Raw genomic sequence first — 14827 nt, 5'->3', positions numbered from 1 at the left:
TGGTGCAAATTACTGACCTCTGTCATCATTTTAAGTGGGGGAACTTGCACAATCGGTGGCTGACTAAATACTTTTTTGCCCCACTGTATCTTTAAATGTCTCCATTGCAGTCTGAACAGGCTGTTGTTTCTCTATTCATGGCTGAGTTTAATATTTTTACTGTTACCGAACATTTAAAAACTGGTACATAGTTTGAAGTTTCCACTTTTAACACAAAAATAGAGACTCGGGGTTGTCTTGGGTTGACATGGCATCTTCTTGCTATGTCATCTTAAATTGGTCATGTGATTGGTTTACAGTTTACAGACTACTTTATTCTTCCTCAGCCAGGCAGTAGCACTTGTACAATTGTTTTGCCCCTCTAGCTCCTGGTAAGAGAAAGATAGCTTCACCCATCCGTGTGTTGAAAAAAATTAAGACTGCATTTTCTGCTAGTAATGATAATGGCCTTGTAACGATAGAAATAATAATTAGTTAGATTACTTGTTACTGAAAAAAGTAATGGTGTTAGTAATGCCAATACTTTTAACACCATTATTCCCATCACTGATTGTAGCACTGTGATGTTTGGTGGATATTACCCAATATGTGTGGCTGTAACTGCAGCCATCACACCACAGATGACTTACTTACGTGAATTTACTGCTTGGCAGACACCAGTGCAGCATGCACTACAAAGACCGAATTCAAAGTCAGACAAAAATTATGACTTCAGGCTAGTCCATTTTGGAAAACTGTTACTGTAGCAACTCAAAATAGTGCTCAGCAGTGTGTGTGACCCCCCACAATGGCAGAATAATCTCCACAGACTCTCATTTACATCTGTCACATGTGCTCAGGGTGAAACTGCTCTCACTGGTGAAAAACAGAGGGCGCCAGTGGTGGACCGAACTACATTGATATTCTCACAGCAAACATCTGACAGCTATTTTTTAAACTGCTTCTGGGTGAAAAGCAAAATCATCTCTTAAAGGTTTTCTTTTTACAGGAGAGTAATGATAGGTGCTGTCCTGAAAACAGAAACTTCCAGTTTTTCTGTCATATGATAAACGGCACCTGCTGGTGGATCTTGTAGTGAGACTGTGAGCTCAGTATTTAAGAGCAGTGGAATATCTGACAGTAAAAGGGAGACATGAAATTAATACACGTGGCTTTAGGTTTCCCTTTGTGTTAGGACGGGTTCACTCACAGTTTGCTGAACTGCTGGAGTTCATGCAAATTACTTTTCCCCTGAACAGTGGACTTTTTCTGAATCTCATGATATTTTTCTGTTGTTCAGATCTCAGACAGCTTCCCTGTTTTGTTTTTACAGATCATGGTGAAATTACCACTGTTACACAGAATAATCTCACAGGTAAGAAAGGTTTTATATAATTTGTGTTGTTGTAGCTTTATTAAATCCAAACTGACTGAAACCTGTTTTTCTTGCAGTCAGCACGACTTCTGCTCCTGAAAATACAGAAACCTTGTTGCCGTACGTGTACTCTGCTGCTGGGATCGCCACATTCGTCATCATAGTCATAATCATATCTGTCATATCAATGCGAGGCTGTAAAGGTGAGCTGTTCTCTCGCCTCTTCAAAATAAAACATCACCAGACATACTGAATACTAAACATGTAAACTGTCCATCCTGCAGGGAAGCCAAAGAAAGACAGTCAAGCTGAAAATCAGGTAAGATATAAAATATTTCAAGCTTATCACATTTTTCCAACAATAATGTTAACCCACAAACATTTTTGAATGTTTAAAGCAGATGGAGATCCCCATGGTGGATCAATTCTTTTCAAAAGTCATCTTCAAGCAGAGGAAAGAGGAAGACCCTCTGCTCTGTGATCTCGGAGATCTAACAAGGACACCATCATCGTAACTCAATGAGCTGACATTATCAAGATATGATGAACAGGCATATTGACCAAGGAGGGCAATATGCCTGCTCGAGGAGGAGAGCAGCTATGTTGTGTTTGCTGCTCCCAACCACAAGCTGTACAATTAGCAGGTGATGCAAAGATTTACTTGAAGTGTAAAATACAACCTGTAAACCATAAGCAGTCATCTCCAGGGCTGAAAAATGATGTCCAAGTGCCAAAGCCTGCAATTCTTTAAATGTCCACTTGAGGCGGTCTCAAAGTTTACAGCAGAAATAAACATGGTTACAGGATGGTACAAGAAAATGGTTTTGGTCTCTGTGGCTAATTTCCCAGTTTATTTCATTAGCTTGTCAGAATCCTGGAGTTTTCGATCCAGCCTTTTCAGTTTTTCTACTTTCAATTTCTGTCATTTTTATTTTTTTCTGTCTGACTTCTAGTCATATAATTTAAAAAATTTTTTTTTTAAAATCTCTATTAGTTATTTCTTGTTGATTTTGTTATATAGCCTAAGGCTTTTTTTCTTGAAGTTTCTGTCTTCTGTTCCTTATTTTAGTTTTTTTCGTCCCCATGTTTGTCCATATCTTGTTTATTCTCCATCATATTGTTAGATGTTCCTTTAATTACCTACTTCCTGTTTTATTTTGCTAGTCTTGCATGTGTTGTGTTCAGTTTTGCTTTTGACTTTGTTCAACTGTCTCATCCTCCCCATCTCCCCCCATCTGTCCACTTCCCCTAATTGCCCTTCTTTGCACATAAAGTTGCTCTCTCTCCTTGTCCTTTGTCAGTGTCTGTTCTATCCTACTATTGTTAGCCTTAGTATGTTTTCTAGTTTTTGGTTCATTGTCCATTTTTATTATTTTGTACTTGTTTTAAGTTTTGTACAACCTGCTTTCAGTCCACAATAAATGGCTTGCATTCAAATTCAAATTCAAATTTGATTTGTCACATACACAGTCATACACAGTACGATATGCAGTGAAATGCTTAGACAACTGCTCGTGACCTAAAGAAAAAAAGAAAAGGCTATGAATAAGATAGGAAATAAATATGAAAATTAAAAAGGGTAAATGGTAAATGGCCTGTATTTATATAGCGCTTTTACTAGTCCCTAAGGACCCCAAAGCGCTTTACATATCCAGTCATCCACCCATTCACGCACACATTCACACACTGGTGATGGCAAGCTACATTTAGTAAATTTAACTAGGAAGGAATAAAGTAAAATATAAAAATTAAAGTTAAAAATGAAATAACTGTACAACACAAATTAGAATGAAGGGTAAATTTAACTGGGAAAGAATAAGATAAAAAATATTGACAATAAAATAACTGTACAACAAAATACACAATACACAGTATAGAAATATATAAGAATGTATGAAGGAATATAAATATATATATACACAATAACAGCAGCCGTTACATTAAGTGTGCATCTGATTCACTCCTCATATTAAACACCTTGAAACAGCTGGATAAGTTTCTTTTAAATCTTATTAAGGGTTAACATGTGTGCTGGTTTTAATGATTAGCTTTTAGCTTTACCAACAGATACTCTAAGGCAGGGATCCCCAACCCCCCCGAGAGCTACTCATGCTTTCTAATATTTCATACCTAATTTCAACTCAAACAACCCAAAAAGCTTGTTTGTCCTGAATATTTACAAAATGATGTTGTCCACAACTTACATTTTGCATTAACACATCAAAAAAATATTTAGTTCACTTGCAAGTGTCAGGGCTGACTGACTGGACTCCTACGAAGACTTGGAATCAAAGCAGAAAACAGTCTTTATCTACACAAAGCACCAGGTGAACTATATACAACGTGAGGGGACAGACAGGGCTCCAGGGACCCCCAGCAGATGGAGGGAAGAAACACACTCTCCACACTTGCTCTTTGATCCTCACTCCATTCACTCCACACGCTCCACTTCCTCGCTCAGTCGCTCCATTTCCGCACTCCGAATCTCCTCACGCAAACTGGCTTCACTCCAAAGACACAAGCGCAGTCATTCAGGAAACACAGGAGCAGGTCCAGGGAAATGAGAGAATTACCGCTAAGAACACCAGGGAACTCACTAAGCTGGGTTTCACTAACCAGGGGCGAATCTAAAGAAATTTTCTTAGGGTGGCATGAGAATGGCATGGAAATCAAATGGGGTGGCAAAATCAAAGCCTTTTTAAAAACACATATGCAGGTGTTACATATGGTTAAAATGACTAAAATCCAGTAAATATACACGTTTCATATAAATATAGTCTATAACTTAATTATTTCTGTAGCCCACATAATTAAACACTTTAGTTAAATAACACATTTGAATGCTGATTTAATCTACTGTATAGCCTGTATAATAAATAAATATGTAGCCCAGTAACTATAAAATCCAGAAAGCTACAAACCACGGGGTGGTTCATTTACAAACACAAGTCTAATTTAAGTTGAACTGTTTTTTGTTAGAAAAAAAATCTAATTGTTACATGCTTAAATTTACACTGTCGTGAACAAAAGGTTAAACCTAGTTTTTCATGATTTGTTGGGTTACCCCTCTGAGGTCCAAAATATAATTGGCCTTTTTTGACTACTTTTAACCTAGTGGTAGTAGCCCTGTTGCTAATGAGAGTCAGTAACGGTCCAGTGATGAGACCGTAGACTGCCAGGTAATGAGCCTCAGGTGTGTGATTACAGCCAGGTGCGTAGGCCAATGGCGGGAGCCTGAGATGAGCTCTGCCCAGGCAGTCAGGAGACAGAGGAATAGGGAGGAAGAGTGAGAGCAGGAACAAAATCAAAACAAAAAAACATGTAGCCTCACTGAGTCAGCTGGGTAGACACAGGGACACTGCACCAAGTGCATGTTGTATGTCTGTATACACTGCAAAGACATGTATCTCACACTAAATTAAAACAGTGCAGATACAAAGATATTACTTATTCATTCATATCCCTGTTTCACTTCTCAAGAGTTTTTTTTTTTTAATCTCTGCCTTGTAACTGTAGGTTACAACTGTCAGGGAAGCAAGATCAAGAAGCAACCCTTCATCAGATTATAGTGTGGTATCCTCCTCCCTCATTTTCCAGATGAATGAAAGAAAGCACTTTGGTATCTTACCTCAACTTAACCATCTGACTTCAGTATAGAGGAGGACATCCCCATACTCGGCAGAGCGTTCCTCCAGTAACAACCTGAAGCTTCGGTGTTGCTTTGCCTTTGCCCGAATGGAGCTGATGACATTAACATTATTAACAACAGGCAGCACGACATGGTCAAATTCCATAACTTTTGGGCATACCCATATGGAAAAGAAATAGTAAAAACTTATATGTGATTACTCATTAAAGTGGCCACTTTCATGAGTAAATCATATAAGGCTTACATGATTTACTCATGAAAGTAAAGTACTTTCATGAGTAAATCACTCATGAAAGTACTTTACTTTCATATATTGTTTTAGTAAGTATCCAAAACATACAAGTTTCATTATATAATTTTTCAAGGGATCTTATATCTGTTTTCATTCTTATATGCTTTTCATACAAGTTTCACCCAAGACAGATACAAACTTTATAAGATTTATATATATCTTTTCCATATGGGTATAGCCTGTTGGTAAGTGATGCAATGACAGTTTAGAAACTAAACTCCTGAGTAACAACCTGCCATAGCAGTTGTCACAGACACAAGCTTTTCAACAGGCATGTTTTTTTTTTTTGCAAAGTAGTCTTTCAGTAATTGTAAATATCTGCTGCTCTGCCTGTAGTTTTCAGTTGAAGTAAAAAAGTCACCAAACACCATCTGATTGACAACAGCCAGGCCAGCTGACTCCGCACACTGAATTAAAAATGATTTACACCTATGCATGTCCAATTCCAGCTGTTATAATGCATCTGCAGACATTGCAGACATTCTCCTTGCCACAATATTTGCACCAAGTACACTGGCAATAGCAGACAAAATTTCTTTAGTACTTTTACGGTCACTGGATAACGGCTACGTCTAATGCGTTTTCCTTTGAAAACGCTTTGTTTTCTCTCTTCGGTTTGGCCTCCCGTCCACACTGCGATGGCGTTTTCCCCAAGGAAAAACACAGCGTTTTGAAAATGCTTTCGAAAACACATAGATTTCAAAACGGAGCTGTCCCGTCGCAGTGTGGACAATCAAAAAGGCAGACTTTCTAAAATGTTGACACATTTTAGTCATGTGATGCACTCATGTGACCAATTAAATAAAGAGGGCATTGTACAGCAGTTGTTTTGATTGCTCTCAATTCTGACAGCCCTAAAAAAAGATTAATATCAGTTTGTACATGCTCCAGATAGCTTTTCTTCAAATTCTTTAATTCTCACTCGCTTTTGCTCATGTGTAGGACTTGAACGTAAGCGTTTTGGGCCCTTTCAATGTGTCGTTTTCACAACTCTGTGAAAACGACTGAATGTGGACGCGGAGCATTTTCAGATGAAAACACCGTTTTCAAATCTATCCAGGCTAGTGTGGACATAGCTAACATTTCATAGCCTCTTTTACAATCCTGCCATTTGTTAAAATATGTTCATTCAGTCATGAGCTGCTGTAACATGAAACAAGTGGCTGAATTGGCACCTCAACATACACTCAAGTTCTTTAAAAACTTGCTAATGAACTACTAATTTTATTCAGGTGTGTGGCAGCAGGGACCCATGGAAAAGTTTCAGGACACCGGCCCCCGAGGACCTGACTTTGACACCTGTGCTCTACGCCCTAGTTCAGTTGACAGATGTATTTACATAGATGCGCCACCTGCATGAAGGACTTCTAAAATGCATTAATAAATAGGTTTTGCAGGAGGTTAAAAAATATTATCCACGCTAATAGAAGACATTCTGTTGAATTGTTGATTTGCTAAAATGCTTGTGTGTTTTTTCTTTTGCAAATTGTTGTTATTTCCAAAATTTTGTATCGGCCTTATTCCTGTGTGCTGCAGAGCTCCAGTGTTGCTACAAAATGATGTTAAACAGCTGCACAATTGTTCTGTTGGCATGTTAGTTCATTACCAAGAATGTGGGTGCTGTTATTTTCAGCCAATGCTATGCACACAATCATCCTGCCATTAATGCTCACTGGTTTATCAAATGTTTATTAACCTGCTACTAAAATTAGTCTCAGTGGTGTCAGTGCACATCCATGACATCCGTACTGTTGTGAAACCACACCTCTGATAACAGTTATCGTTTAATGTCTTACACACTGTCTGTACCATATCAGCTATCCACTCACTTTCCAACTACATTAATGTAGTTGCAAAGGTCAAGGCCAGAGATCACCTGGCCTGGAAATGCATTGTTGACCAAGATGGAAACCCTACGGTACACACAGCAATGTATTGGCTTAGTGGACAACCTCTCCTGTCAACCGCCGGCTAGGGACAAAAGAAAGAAGAAAGAACTACATTGTTGACTGATGAGCTCCTGTAGTTTTAGTGATTCATTTGGAAGTTTAGGATGTAATATTAGTCATTTTGTGCAATTAAATAATACTGATTTTTCTAGATCACGATAATGAATTATTCTCATACTGTGTTCGTGTAAAGCACTAAAGTAAAAAAAAAAAAACCTGAAAAATACACCAAGGTGTGTTGGTGCTGTGGTAGGTACATACTGGGTGTAACACTATTATGCATCCAAAGACCCCTGTAATCAGAAACAGGAAGTGAAGTCAACCATATATCATGCACTGTCACATACAGAGCACATACAGGTTTTACACAAGTACACAGCTGGTTCCTTAAATGTCTGCCATGAAACATTACTTGTGCTGGACCATCCTCTATTTGCTGATCTTCCCAGTCCTCATTATCACTCCGGATGCTCAGAGTAAGTGATTCTTACTAACTTTAAATGGCTCTATTTCAGTCTGAACCCTACTGAGTTTAATATTTGCACTGTTACAGGTGCAAAATGCAGAAAACAGCTACAAAATTGTAAATATCCTTTACTGTTTACCTTAAATGTTAATTCAGTGCACGCGTCTAGTATTTTTTTTATAGTATTCTTAAGATGCACCAAAAGGCTTGGCCGCGCAGCGCTCACACCCTCTGTCTACCAAAAGCCTCAACACGAAGGACAAAACGCTGTGAAATGGTCTTTGATGCTATGATGTAGATTTTAGCTCAACATGTGAATGATTTTTAGACTTTTTCCAGATATGTTAATAGTAGCAACAACAATACCACAATACTGTGCCAATCTTGAATCAATATAAATCTGAATTTAAAAAAAAAAAAAACTTTTTTGAAAATGATGATGATTCTTTTAACAAATCTGTACTGAAGGACTGGACTCATTAAAGGAAACTTATATTTAACCACTTTGTGAACATTTAGTTCCAAATCCTAAAAACAGTCAGACTCTAATATTCCAAAGTTTAAAAGGCTTAAATCTGTTTGTTTCTTTTTCTTTTTTTTTTAAGAATTTGTTTCAGTCAATTCAGAGCAGCAACGTGCTCAAACCACAAATACACCACAGACTGACTTTCTAACCTGATTGTACTGTTTAGTGACACAGGTGCAGCATGGAAACCTATAAAGCTTTTTCTGTGATCTAATTCAGATAGATTTAGAAAAACTTAATTTAGGTAAATATATGCTCAGTCTTTCCTAATCTATATTTTGTTGTTCTTGTTTCTGCAGGTGATGACTCTGACTGTTCTACAGAAATCAGAGTACGTCACAACACAGTTCATAATGCCTCACTTGGACATCAACTTAGGATTAATTGCACAGTTATTTTTTGCAGTGATTCACTACCAACAGTAACCTGGTATAAACTTGAGAAAACAGATGTCCCCGTCAATGTCAGCAGTGACAATCACATTAAAACAGAGTGGAAACCTTTAAACAAGTCAGCAGGGATCTTCTATTTGATCTTCCAAAACATTCTCAGAAGTGACTCTGGTCAGTATCAGTGTCATGGTGGAGGGAGTATGAGTCATGCAATCACTGTCAATGTCCACGGTGAGTGATCCTTTATACATATCAAGACTAAATGATGACTACATGATTTTATTTTTTCCTGCTACAGAATAATTCATTCAACATCCCTCATTAATTCTCAGATAATCTGATTTATGATATGATTTCTGAAAAACAAACAGCTCAAATCTTTTTCAGATAATGTGAAGCTCACCACAGCTTTGTGGACAACTTTGGCACCAGGGCCCTATTTCAGGAAGCCGGTTTAGAAAACTCAGAGTGAAAAACGATACTCAGGGTTGAGTAACCCCGAACTGTCCAACTCGGAATATTCGGTTTCAGAAAGGCTGATAACAATTAGTTCAATCAACGCGGAGTTGCTTTAACCCCAAGTTAAGCGCGCGCACGAGGATACATAAAGCCCTGATTAGTGGAGCACAGATTAAGCGAGTCACCATGGAGACGGAGGGAAAGAAGGCGCGGTCAATGTATTTTACAGCGCTTGAGGCCGAAATTCTGATGGCAGCATATGCCGATAACATGCAAATTTTGCAGAAAAAAAGTAACACAGCCTCAGCTGCAAAAGAAAGGGAGCATGCATGGCAAAACATAGCCGACAGAGTCAATGCGTGAGTGTTAATTTAAACATTGATCTAGGGATTTCCACCCATTTAACACGTTATTTTATTATATTTATTTTATTTTTTATTTTATACATTTTATTTTGTGATGTGATGTGAGCGCAGGTGCAACCCAACAGGCCCCAAACGTTCCTGGCAGCAAGTAAAAATGAAATATAAAAATATAGTCCAAACAGGTGAGGTGTAATTGTATTATGAGCCATAGTGCTTGGTCTGTTTGTCCGATGTAAATCAATTGCAGTTAGAGGCTACATTAATTTCCCCTCTGTAAGCACTTATTGAAATTATCTGAGCACATTACAAGTACATATTTGCTTACTCTGTATGCTCAAATGTGACCCGTTATAGCCAACAGAAAAAAAGCGGAGGCCCGAAAAACAGGTGGGGGTCCTCCACCACCACCACTCACAGAGCCTGGCCACTTGGCTTCCACATTTGTGATAATGTTGGCAGCATCACATATGATCTTCACAGTGCAGAGAACACAAATTAGCATCCATTACTATAATGAAATAATTTGTTAGTTTGAAATGCTACAGGGAACTATGTACCTGTACATTAATGCTGTGGAAAGACTTCCTGTTCACATAGTCTCCTTCATTTACTGAAGGAGCAATGATTGGAATGTGAGTGCCATCTATACAGCCAATCACGCCTGGGAACCTGAAAATAAATGTAAAATTTAAGTAGTAGTTCAAGTATCACCACATCATGAATTAAGTTTTGTTCATCCTGCTACCTGCAATTTTGTGGCATCCCTCTTTGATAAATCTTGTGGGTCTATGACCGGGGAACACCACAAACGAGTACAGGAGACGTTTCAGTGCAACTGTAACATTCCTGACTGCCCGACAGACGGTAGCCTTGGAAACGTGCTCAGCGTCACCAATATTATACAGAAAGCTCCCGTTTGCAAAAAACCGAAGTGCAATACAAATAATATGTACAGAACTGAGAGGATGTCCGCGATGTGTCACATGAGCAATATTAGGCCTGAGGATGTTATTCAAATAAATTATAGATTGTGCTGAAAAACGGTAACGTTCACACAGGAAATCATCAGGAAATGATAAAATGTCCAAACGCGCTCTAATCACTCTCTCCCGGCGGAGAGCTCTGCGGAGAATTTGGGCTTCAACATCTACTGGCTCTTCAAGGAAGGGACACGCCATGTCTGACACTTCCTACAGTCAGGTTTCCGACAAAGAGGCGGAGAAGTCAGGGTTAGTTGAAGTAAACCTGCTAGGGGGCAGGTTAGCTTCACGGAGTGTGTCGTCATAGTAACTCACTCAGAATTAATCTAAACTCGCTTTGTGAAACCGAAAACCCAGAGTTTTCGTTAACTCAGGGTATACTTACTCAGAGTTTGCACTAAACCGGCTTCCTGAAATAGGGCCCAGGTAAGAGACTTCCGTTTACCGTTTTGTTTGCCTTGTTTTGCGAACATTATGTTTCCCACACTAATTTTTATATCACTGCTTCTTTGATGCTACATCAATCGTCCTCTGATTTCTTGCAGTGAATACAACTTCTGCTGACACTTTCTGGCCAGTCATATACCGTGTTGTTGGGAGTGTGGTATTTGTCACCGTAGTAATATTAATATGTGTTACATCGAAGCAAGGTTGCAAAGGTGAGATGTTTGGGTTTGTACATAGAGGAACTGGTTGTGTTGCTGAAAGGATAAAGTTTAAACCGAAAAATAGTAAAAACAAAACAAAACAAACCCCCCCCAATTAATTAATTAATTAATTAATTAATTAAAATTGTACATAAAGTTAATACTTGTGTCATGCTATGCACATTCACTATCATGATCCTGAGAAGATGAACTGACTTCCTTTCATCTGTGTTATCCAGGAAAACCGAGGAAGACAACAAAACCAAGTCAGGAGCTCTACACTCATATCTATGACAACGATGTATGATGACGATCCTCATGTCTGAAATGCTCTAAAATCAGTCTGTAAAGCTCAATTTATTATAATCAGCATATTTTACTGATGTGTGAGCTAAGCCTTGCTACAATTTCTTATTTAAATCTACTGGCGTCTCACTGGTGTGTGTTACCGTGTACCCAGTTTAGCATTTTTTGAATTCCTGTAAATCAAATCAAACTGTAGAAGTGAAATTTCCTACTTGAGAAACCACTATTGTTTAGTCTGCAAAGACTGCGGGTGCATGTGTGTACGTGCGTGTGTGTGGTGTATGGCACATTGGAAAGGTAATAGTTTTGCTTCCTGTACAGGTAACAGTTTTGCACACATCCTGTGCAAACAGGACCTTTGACTGTATTTATGATTGAATTAGTGTGTTTGCATCGCTGCTCTCTGTCGTTGATGATTAAAGAAGCTTTTCTTCTTTGGTATTTGAGTGTCTTTGCATTTGGGAGCAGGAAGTAGAATTGAACCACACACCACATGAACATATATGAAGACAACGGCTCCAATGGTTTTACAGAAAAAGAAAAGGAAGATGTAACTCATAAAGTTAGCCTTCCACTCATTATCCCACAGCTGTTATTGCACTAAGAAAACTAAATTTTACTTCAAAAGTTACTTGTTAAATAACAACATAACAAAATACTTTGGTGTGTCTAAAATAAACCACACTACAACACGTTGCACAATGGCTGCAATGCATTAGCTCATAGTTTGGAAAGTTTCCATTATAACCAGATGGTGATATTGTCGCAGCATCGCTCTATTGTGACAAACTAACCAAACCGCAATGAGACACTTGTGCAACATTGCAGCAATGTAATAAAACAGTAATACGATGTATTTTACAGATTGCACCCATAATTTTCTATCACAGTTGGGGTAATGGTGTAATAATAACTGTGAAACATTTTAAAAAGTTGATGAAATATATTTAGAACATTCTTTTGTAACAATACAGCAATGCTCAGGTCCAGTGTTTTTGAGCATAGAATATCAAGCATCAGAATAAGGAATGTTACTACCATGTTGCACCAACCCAGTGGTTCCCAAACTTTTTTTGCTAGGCCCCCCTTTGTTTTACAAGAAAAATGTTCGCCCCCCCGCACGGGCACAAACACATCCTCCAACCACACACACCCCTATTTTGCTCCATTGCGGTTTATTTCACACCTCAAACATTTAGTAAACAATTAAGCAAATACAAGTAATCTGCAATAAATTACAGGTAGTAATAAAATAAAATACTAACTCTTTTACGCTACGTCCGCACCTACACGGGTATTTTTGAAAACGCAGCTGTTTCATCCACATGTAAACAGCGTTTTGAATCAACGAAAATTGACATTTTTTAAAAACTGTTTACATGAGATGAATTGCAGAATGGCAGATAGAGACAAAATACTGTTAATCTGACTATCTTCAAGTTTTACACGCTTACATACACACACGCAGTTACTGTCCCTCCATTTAGAAAGACAGAGGTGTCACGGTGTAATTATTTTACGTGTAGTTATTTTTTTCCTGTGTAATAATATTCAACATTGCTGTCAATACATTTTTCCAAGAATGCCTCTCTGTGCAAAATGGGTTTAAAAACATAAACAGCTGTAGGATACTGTTTGTCCATGATTTGAACCGGGGGACAAATTTGTATCCCACTGTAACTTTACTGTATAAAGAGCTAACATCTCCAAAATGTCAGGAGTAGTTAGTCATTATGAGAAGTGTTTGTGAACTAAAAATCAAGAATGTGGGATACTGTTTGCCCGTGATTTGAAGAGCCCAGCGCGTGCTCCCGATGCAGGGAAAACCAATTATGCAGGGGAGACCTACCTTGGCACTTGTGCAGGTGAAACCAAAGGGAAGATATGCTTCACCATATTTTCTAGTCTTTGGCTTAGAATGAAGTTGGTTTGGAAACATATTCAGCTATGCTTCATCTCTCATGCTAGCAGTGTCCAAGCGTTTTGTTCCCCCCCCTTTTTCATACCTAGGGGGCGGGCCGCACACTTTGGGAAGGTCTGCACTAGTGATGGGATTTCCAGCTCTTTTTAGAGATCCGGCTCGGCTCACTAAAAAGAGACGGTTCTTTCGGCTCCAAACCGGATCTTCAGGCTGTTTTGTTGCTTTAATTAATTTATCATTAACAATAATATAAAATTATGCAGAAAAGGAATTACTAATGTAAAAAAAGTGGTTTTATTTATATGTTTATATATGGCCCCTAGAGACAAAGCACGTACAAACTCTAAAGCATATACAAACTCCAAAACACATTTCTAGCGTTAACTGAACTTCCAAAACAGAGCTACCCAGATCACTTAAATTACACAATTGAAAGCATGTGTGTAAATGACTTTTATTGTACAACAAGACAGCTCATATTTGGATTCAAATAATTTATAAAAAAAAAGTTCAATTTACCATGAATACATACCACACAACCAAATAACACGGTTGTTGACACATTCCTGAGCTTGTCTGTAGCCACTACGGTAACAAAAGCTCAACAAACTGCGCCCATAGCATCGTGAGCACTTCTGTTGTCTTTTGTACGTGCTTCTGAGTTTTTACGTGTTTTGGAGTTTTACGTGTCTTCTGTAGTTTTTATGTGTTTTGGAGTTTGTACATGCTTCGGAGTTTGTACAGTGTTCTGAGTTTTCGTTTTTATTTTACGTGTTTTGGAGTTTGTACGTGTTTTGGAGTTTGTACGTGCTTTGTCTCTAAGGGCCACCATAAATATACTTTATTTATTCACTCCACATAAAATGTAATAAATAAATCATATAATACAAAAAACAACTATTTACATTTTAAACTTTTAACTATTTAAATTTTCAGCTTTTTCCTTTTAAACAAATTTAACGTGAAACAACACAAAACACTGCAAACCACAACACAATTAAATATAAATTAAAATATTGAAAACAAAAAGAAGATGCACATTCTCTGTCATATGGGCCTGCATGAATATTCTGAATCCTTTATCATCTGCAACTGAAAATAGTGGATGATTACTATACTTTTCTAATGTGACGTTGTTGTCCCTCTCTCTTTCTCTCTGGCTCTGTTCCTGTGCTACTGCGAGTGTAACTAACGCCCCTCCCCCCTCTGGCCCTGCGCAAAGTACAGGCCGCGGTGTGGAGTTTAGCGGAAAAAAGGGCGAGAGAGAGGGTGAGAGAAAGAAAAAAAAAAAACTCACAGCCGGCTCGCGTGTTCACTTCAAAGAGTCGGCTCTAAGAGCCATTTCGTTCGCGAACGACCCATCACTAGTCTGCACAAACCAAACTTTGTAGGAAACAAAAATTGTTAAAAAAAAAAATTAGCTTACTAGTATAATTTGCAGGCTAATAGTAAAGCCATTATCACAGAATGCTATGTGTGATAGTTAGTGCAGCTTATGAAAGATGGCTATTTTAAAAGGGT

At 38.2% G+C, this 14827-nt stretch overlaps 2 protein-coding genes across 3 annotated transcripts in view; both read left to right on the top strand.

Annotated features, from left to right (window-relative positions):
* The window catches only part of LOC121812424 (B- and T-lymphocyte attenuator-like), a 13499-nt gene extending 10704 nt beyond the window's left edge, over positions 1-2795 (top strand). The window contains exons 5-8 of one of the 2 annotated variants that reach the window (XM_042214579.1): positions 1313-1354; positions 1432-1557; positions 1639-1673; positions 1756-2795. In XM_042214579.1, coding sequence (XP_042070513.1) covers positions 1313-1354; positions 1432-1557; positions 1639-1673; positions 1756-1869 — 317 coding nt within the window. In that variant the 3' untranslated portion in view covers positions 1870-2795. Of the gene's footprint in view, positions 1-1312; positions 1355-1431; positions 1558-1638; positions 1674-1752 lie in introns of both variants that reach the window. The other variant, XM_042214578.1, reaches the window with a different exon arrangement.
* A 4801-nt stretch (positions 2796-7596) lies between these two features.
* Positions 7597-12280, top strand: LOC121812425 (B- and T-lymphocyte attenuator-like). Its single transcript, XM_042214580.1, has 4 exons — positions 7597-7720; positions 8536-8859; positions 10978-11091; positions 11319-12280. The coding sequence occupies exons 1-4, from the start codon at positions 7636-7638 to the stop codon at positions 11384-11386; spliced, it is 591 nt and encodes a 196-aa protein (XP_042070514.1). The 5' UTR covers positions 7597-7635; the 3' UTR covers positions 11387-12280.
* The last annotated feature ends 2547 nt before the right edge of the window (positions 12281-14827 follow it).

Source organism: Haplochromis burtoni, unplaced genomic scaffold, assembly GCF_018398535.1.
Source record: "Haplochromis burtoni strain Fernald_Lab_line unplaced genomic scaffold, NCSU_Asbu1 Contig_590, whole genome shotgun sequence".
In the NCBI taxonomy this organism is placed as follows: Eukaryota; Metazoa; Chordata; class Actinopteri; order Cichliformes; family Cichlidae; genus Haplochromis; species Haplochromis burtoni.
This window is presented reverse-complemented; position numbering and strand designations above follow the sequence as displayed.